At 34.0% G+C, this 7,914-nt stretch overlaps 1 protein-coding gene across 1 annotated transcript; it reads right to left on the bottom strand.

Annotated features, from left to right (window-relative positions):
• Nucleotides 1-1,449: 1,449 nt before the first annotated feature.
• amx (TM2 domain-containing protein 3 almondex) lies at nucleotides 1,450-4,938 on the bottom strand. Its single transcript, XM_080153886.1, has 7 exons — nucleotides 4,757-4,938; nucleotides 4,089-4,471; nucleotides 3,500-3,612; nucleotides 3,050-3,155; nucleotides 2,735-2,830; nucleotides 2,385-2,483; nucleotides 1,450-2,065 (listed from the first exon to the last, which is right to left on the bottom strand). The coding sequence occupies exons 1-7, from the start codon at nucleotides 4,904-4,906 to the stop codon at nucleotides 2,029-2,031; spliced, it is 984 nt and encodes a 327-aa protein (XP_080010012.1). The 5' UTR covers nucleotides 4,907-4,938; the 3' UTR covers nucleotides 1,450-2,028.
• Between the last annotated feature and the right edge of the window lie 2,976 nt (nucleotides 4,939-7,914).

Here is a 7,914-nt window from a genome sequence, read left to right as displayed (position 1 = left end):
ATTTCTATAAATTTTTGGGTCTTGTATTTTTAGTTTTTTAAAATATTGGCAGATTTTACATAAATATTGGCGGATTTTTATTGAGCATATTCTAATTTTAATGAAATAAAAATATAGATTTCTATTGATTATGAATACTGAAGTAATAAAATATTTAGAATGAAGTTAAATGAAAACATTTTGAACTAACCCATTACAATACAAAACTAATTATTTGTGGTTTATAAAAATAATAACGCATACAATAGATCAGCTTATCTGTGTATATTTTGGCAGTTTCCCTCAAAGTGCAAGTTAAGCACAAGACCCCCTCCCCCCAAATATAAAATAAATCTAAATAGGGAAGAGGAGTGGTACACTTTTAAGTTTGTTTTTAACTTTGTGACAGGTTAGGTTACTTTGGGAAATGGGCAGTTTTTAATAATTTTGCGATAGATTTACAGGAATTGGATCAAAACAAAAATTGGTAGAGTAGCCAATCTATTGTATATACATATGTGCTTGTTATCATTTCAAATACCAAAAATAAACAAAGCACAATAAAAAATTGCAATTACTGGATGTATCTCATGTAGTAAATAACTAAATTAGAAATACAAGATTTAGCTAAAATCAGAAAGAATAAGAAACACCATTACGAACAAATTAATAATAATATGAAACTCTGAGTAAAAGAAAATAAAAATTTAAGATAAAATGTTGTTTTACTTTTAAGTAATAATATTTAAATATATTTTTATGAGATGTTCTTAATACTAAAAAATATTGAGACTTTTATCTATTGCTTTTGGATATTAATAAATTGTGATCAAAAATATGCTTTGGTATCTAATTTTTCAAGCATTTTGTGAAAAGTTTAAAAATTTAAAATGGGCGAATTGTTTTGACGTTGAAAAAGCCAAGAGGTTTGTTTTCGTTCATTTGGAGGTACGCGGAGAGATGGTTACATTGAGAAAAGTAGAAATATGGAAAGCAAAATATTGCCGGGGTCAGATATTCCGATAAACAAACAGTTAAAGGGGGGCGGAAGGGTGAAACAAACACAAAGAACCCATAAGAAAATTAGATGGATACAGCTATGTTACTCTGCATGTCAATTGGTCGTAATTTTACAATTGGCCTATGAAGAGCGGCGGGATGACTGGCTGCAGCCAAAACCAATCATGTCTGGTGACAATTTCCAAAACAAAATAGAGCAGAAAATTGTATTTTGGCCAAAATATTTTTTAAGTTTAACATTGTACCAAATAAAAACAGGCAAAAACTACATGTGCTTAAACTCTTTGTTTTTGGTTGCGTTCCTCTGTTTTTGTTTCAAAAAGTAGCATATCCGCCTACCCCTTTACAATTTTACACTCAAATTCTAATCTTATTTAAATAACCAAGACCAAAAATTCTAGCCTGCTTAGGTAAATACTCAAACTATTTGTTTTTCAAAATTTCTGTCCATCTAAGCTTATTTGACATCTAGAAGTTTAAATGTATTAGGTTTGGTGCTTCGTAATATTGATTTTCAGGATAAAAGGGGATTTGTAAATGGACCTAAAAGTTTATTGATTTTTAAGTTCTTTAATTTGATTTAAATAGATATTTAACAGACTTGCATGAATTAATTAAAAACTATTTACGGCCGATTTACTGAACCTTTCATTCCTTTTTTTACCAAACATTATAAAGCTATGAATTGATATAAACAAAAAATTTAACTTTTTACACCATTCTACTGTTAAATTGATATTTTTAAGCATTTATGATTGCATTTGTTCCTAAGTAAATGATAAAATAATACAACACTAAAAAAACAACAACTTATTTTCACTGAAAATATTTATACAAGTTCTAATTCAAAACTTATTTTAAAAACAAAATAATATACAATCACTTTAAAATAGCTGTTTAAACAGTCTTAAAAAAACAATCTTTGGAAGTATTTTTGTTACTGGTTTGATTCTAATTATAAACCATATCTATAGCTCTGTTACTTTATCAGGCGTGTGTCTAAGTTGATCCCAAGCTAGTTAATATTGTCTAGATGTACAGGGAACCGTCTGCAGGACCAATATACCTGAAAGTAATGCTCAAATAGTTTTGATATCATAGGTCGAATCAGAAAAGAAAACAATCTAAATTTAATTTTTCAATAATTTTAGTTACCTACCTACTTTTCTAGTAAAATATTTTTTTTGTTTTAACACATAATACATACCTATATATATTTTATAATATTCATTTAGACCGGTAGTATCATATTGCTGAAAGAAAAATAATACTAGGCATATACTATAGAAATTGCTATTTTTTGAATGTCAAAAATAGTTACAAATTTAACACAACTATTTTGCTTTTAATTGAAGCACTATTCCGCGTAAAAAAAATCCTCCTACCTGACAGCTACGAGAATTACATCCACTAGAGTCCAGACACCCAGCCCACCAAAACTAAACAACTTGCCTATTCCCTCTTGCCAGTAACCAAGATAAAACCTGTACAAAATGTTAAAAAGTTTCAAATGGTTACAAAATAATGTTTATTTTTTTTGATAAAAAAATATGATTATTATTTACAATGTTAGTAAAAAAACTAAAATAAATCTATGCAAACCTGCAAAAGACTAAAAAATTAAATTTTTGTTAAATTACATTATAGAAACGCAAAACGCAAATACACAATTCAATTAAAATGTTATTTTTTGTGATCCAATTATAGTTGGAGCATAATTGCCAATTAATCTTACCTATCAGCACCAAAGCCACCTAATGTTATTGACAGAGCCAGAGCTGTTTTCCAGCTGTAACCTTCTGTCCAGTTACATTCCAGCTTTTTACTAAACCTAATCAAATCAAGAATGTTTTAGATCAATTTAAACCAAAAGATGGGTATAACACCAGCTATCAAATAAAAAGTAAACACAAAAACTAATAAAACTTCTTAAGAAAACTATTTACCTAATCTTTAATGTTTACAGAAAAAAGTCAAAATCAAATCTTTTTAATTCCATATCTATTCAGAGTAAAATAAATTCTGCTTGTATAGAATAAAACCCATTTACCTGGCAGATCCCAGACAAAGGAGATTATGTTTGGCATAACAGCTGGCGACATACCAGTGACTTCTCTGGCTAGCAGGGGCTGTACTACTACAGTCTGCAGCGTAACCTGAACATTTTAGGTGTTTTTTTTAAAGCTATATGTTGAGAAAAAAACACCAAAATAATGCCAATGGTGAATATTGTTAAAAAGATATTAATATCAGAAAAACAATTTATATTTGGTTTAACTAGGTAATAGATCTGTAATGAATATTATCCCACCAACGCCATATAGCTAGGCTACATTAATAGGGGTTAGATAATTATAGGTATCTCCAAGTCTTAAAATATATTATAATGACTCAGGACTCATTTTACACATTACATTCCTTTGCATGCTTTGGTTGTTGGTTTTATTTCAACCCAAAACATGATAAAACTTTAGTCAATACAACAACAAAATATGAATACCTGTACTGCAAACAGGTTTACTGGTGAGGTAACAATATTTACAGGTAAACTCTCTGGAGAACTGTCTGGCACCAGAACAGTCCACCTCGCTGATCACAGAACAGTTGGCTTTGCTACAAAATACAAGGATGACAATATTCATAAATATAAACAAGGATTGTATTATAGAATATGAAAAAATATTGTAAAAAAAATTCTTCAGAACCTAAAAAGCTCCTTACATGTAGCCAAAAAAAGAAAATAAGTAAAAAAGAACTCAAATGGGGACATTGATGTAACCTTTTATTACTTTAATATTGTACTTTTCAACCAATATGTTGGAAATAAATAAGTTAATTGAATCTAATTATTATCACAGATTTAGGATCTGGCATTTTTGGACTACATGTACCTATCAGTACAGCCACATTTCTTGAGATATCGAAAAACACCTCAAGTAAATGTTATGTGCATTTTTTTTAGAGAATATGGACCTATAATTATATTTTTCATGCTCCTTCTGGTTGATTCCCAAATCCGGAAAACGCAGTTTTTTGGGGACACTATGTAGAAAATTGTAAAAATTATCTTACAAGCAATTTGACCTTACCTTATTTGTCCGTACTGACAGGAATAATCACATTCACATTGAACACAGTCTAAACTGAGGTCTGAGCACAGAGTATCACTATGATCTGTCCGCAGGCACCGCTCTTTCCGCGGCGACGTGTTAAGCGGACACGGCCGCACGGTGGGCTGCTTACAGCAAGAGTCTAACACGCCGTTTTTACGCGGCGGAAAAGTGTTTGGGCTCACGCCACCGCCTTTGTTACTAGTGTTTTCATAGCTATCACTGTTAATAACATTATCCAGCCTGTTGATGGTTTGGCTGGCAGTGCCTGAGTTTGCTGTATCAACTATTTGTAAAGTGTTATCACTATCAAGATTGTCTAGAGAAAGATTTATACTTTCTGATGAATACTCTACTGGACTCTGAAATAAATTTTATTTTTTTGAAAGACTTTCAGAAACTTTTAATTAAACCGCATAATGACTAACTAACAAAAATGGTTTTATTTGCCTATACATTCCTACAAAAAAAAGCCTAGGTATAGATCTCATGAAAATAAGACTATTCATTTGCAGCCAGTATTAAGCTGCCCAAAAACAAAGCTAATTTTCTTTTTAAAAATAAACTAAATTAAATAGTTAGGTAATACCTATTGTTTGTTAAATTGGCCTTCATGACCTACCTAAATATTATAAATTATGGCCTACCTGTGTAATACTGGCGTCTGTATCTATACCAAGGGCGGAGGCAGTAAGAATGGCGAGGAGGGCCACCAGCGGGCTCACCAGCTGGCTGTACACCATCAACAGCCAGAGCCGCCGGAATAACCGGACGAGCCGGCCGAGTTTCCAGCGCATCTGAAACGAAAATTCGGAAAATCAATTCAATGGTTCATGATAAGATGGTAGAGGTGATTTTTAAAACAAAATATGATTAAATAATTTTTATACAATATTTACTATTCAAAACAATGATCAGGACAAAAGTAAATAAATTTTGATTTTATATTTATGTAAAAAGGGTAGGAGTTGCTTTAATATGTCTAGGGTAACAGCAATTCTAAATATTTTAACTAATAATAAATGCAGATTAATGACAATCAAGTTCAATACCTATACGATTTTCAATATTTTCTATGAAATGGCAAAATAATGGCAAATCAATAAATGTATTAATGTCATCATGAAATTCTGATAAGTACAGATAGCTTTATTACAAAGTAAAATTGAATTGTATCTATGAAAACAAACATGATTTTTTTAACTCTGCAAAAAAATATATCTGTGCTTATAAAAAAGGAAATTCAGCGATTTTAACTGTAGTGAATCCAGCAATGTTTGTGCGAAATATAACTTTATGGTAGTGAATACCAGAGATATTGGGTATAACAAGAGTGAAAAACATAAAAGGGACTATGAACGAGCAAGAGCAAGTGATTTTGAGCACCTAGAAGCAAAGATTTTGAGTGTTTTTTTGTGAATTTACTGAGTCATGTTTAATATAGTAATATCAACTAAAAAGAGGTTGGAAGGTACTTTACATCACTTGATCTCGTTTGTACATAGTCCCCTTTAAATTAATTTATTAAAAACAACTTAATAATCCTTTTCCCTATAATGATAACAAATTAAAATGATGAATTTAAAAAGGAAACAAAGAAATGATGAGCAGCCATATTATCTGCTACAAAAAGTTGAGCAATCAGGTTATCACAATTACTGGGAAGCAATATTTAGATATTTAGAGTTTTTTTTCCATTTTTTTAAACCAGGGATAAATGAATAGTATTATAACAAAAACATTGGATAATTCTATATCCAATTAATAGCGCACAAATAAAAACCAGGGGTGTGTTTTTTCCATAATCCACCCCCCTCTTCAGGACAGGTTTACATAAATTGTCCACAGAAATGAAAATAAAAAATTATGGTGGCCTGAGTTCAAGCCTCCTATTGCTTACAAAAATTTATTGATCTAGTACTTTTATATTCGTATCCGCGGCAATTTGCATGGGTATAAAATATATATATATGCAATATATGTATTTCTTACAAAGAGTTACTGATATAACAATACAAAAAAATTCTTGGAATAAAGGGGGGGGTTTTTAATGCAACCATCTCGTAATCAATGTATAAATGGCACTTAGAATTCGAATTTTGATCTGAAATTTTGCATGAGTAATCCTTGGTAGGTCTATTTTCCCTAAATCGAACAAAAAGTTGGAAAAGTAACGGCTGGCAGCTGGCGGCTCAGCCGTTTAGCCGTTTTTTGCCTATTTTCAGGGCAAATTCATCATTAATTACGTAGGAATCAACTTTTAAAAACATATTTTTGGTTTAATTCATGTTAAATGATAGCAATAACCATTTTTAAAATTTCTAGTGCCAGCTGCTAAACGGCTAGAACCGGCTGAAAACGGCTGGGAGCCGCCAAGAGTATGATGAGTAGATAGGGCATGTGACATGTCTAGGGGTAAGTTTTTATGGTTGCTGAGCTCAAAAATGCTACCAAAAATAGTGGCAGCCCATCCATATGGCAGCTGGGTAACAGCTGCAGCTCAGCTGGGAGCGGCCAAGAGTAGAATCAGTAGATGGGGCTTGTGACGTGTCTTGGGGTAGGTTTTTATGGGTGCTGAGCTCAATAATACTACAAAAAATAGTGGCAGCTTATCCATATGGCAGCTGGGTAACGGCCGCTGCTCAGCTGGGAGCGGCTAAGAGTAGAATGAGTAGATGGGGCTTGTGACGTGTCTAGGGGTAGGTTTTTAGGGGTGCTGAGCTCAAAAATACTACCAAAAATATTTGCCGCCCATCCATATGGCAGCTGGGTAACGGCCGCAGCTCACCTTTGAGTGGCCAAGAGTAGAATGAGTAGATAGGGCTTGTGACATGTTTAGGGGTAGGTTTTTATGGTTGCTGAGCTCAAAACTGCTACCAAAAATAGTGGCGACCAATCCACATGGCAGCTGGGTAACAGCTACAGCTCAGCTGGGAGCGGCCAAGAGTAGAATGAGTACATGGGGCTTGTGAGGTGTCTAGGTTTAGGTTTTAATGGGTGCTGAGCTCAAAAATACTACAAAAATAGTGGCTGCCAATCCATATGGCAGCTGGGTAATGGCCGCAGCTTACCTTGGAGTGGCCAAGAGTAGAATGAGTAGATAGGGCTTGTGACATGTTTAGGGGTAGGTTTTTATGGTTGCTGAGCTCAAAACTGCTACCAAAAATAGTGGCGACCAATCCACATGGCAGCTGGGTAACAGCTACAGCTCAGCTGGGAGCGGCCAAGAGTAGAATGAGTACATGGGGCTTGTGAGGTGTCTAGGGTTAGGTTTTAATGGGTGCTGAGCTCAAAACTGCTACCAAAAATAGTGGTGGCCTATCCATATGGCAGCTGGGTAACAGCTGCATCTCAGCTGGGAGCGGCCAAGAGTATAATGAGTACATAGGGCTTGTGACGTGTCTAGCTGAGCTGTAGCTGTTACCCAGCTGCCATATGGATGGGCAGCCCCTATTTTTGTTAGTATTTTTGAGCTCAGCACCCCTAAAAACTTACATGTCACAAGCCCTATCTACTCATTCTACTCTTGGCCGCTCTCAGCTGAGCTGCAGCCGTTACCCAGCTGCCATGTGGATTGGTCGCCACTATTTTTGTAGTAGTATTAAGCTCAGCAAACATAAAAACCTACCCCTAGACAAAGCACAAGCCCTATCTACTCATTATACTCTTGGCCGCTCTCAGCTGAGCTGCAGCCATTACCCAGCTGCCATATGGATGGGCTGCCACTAATTTTTGTAGTAGTATTGAGCTCAGCACACATAAAAACCTACCCCTAGACACGGCACAAGCCCTATCTACTGATTCT

Source organism: Acartia tonsa, chromosome 3, assembly GCF_053477335.1.
Source record: "Acartia tonsa isolate MP-2025a chromosome 3, ASM5347733v1, whole genome shotgun sequence".
Taxonomy (NCBI): Eukaryota; Metazoa; Arthropoda; class Copepoda; order Calanoida; family Acartiidae; genus Acartia; species Acartia tonsa.
This window is presented reverse-complemented; position numbering and strand designations above follow the sequence as displayed.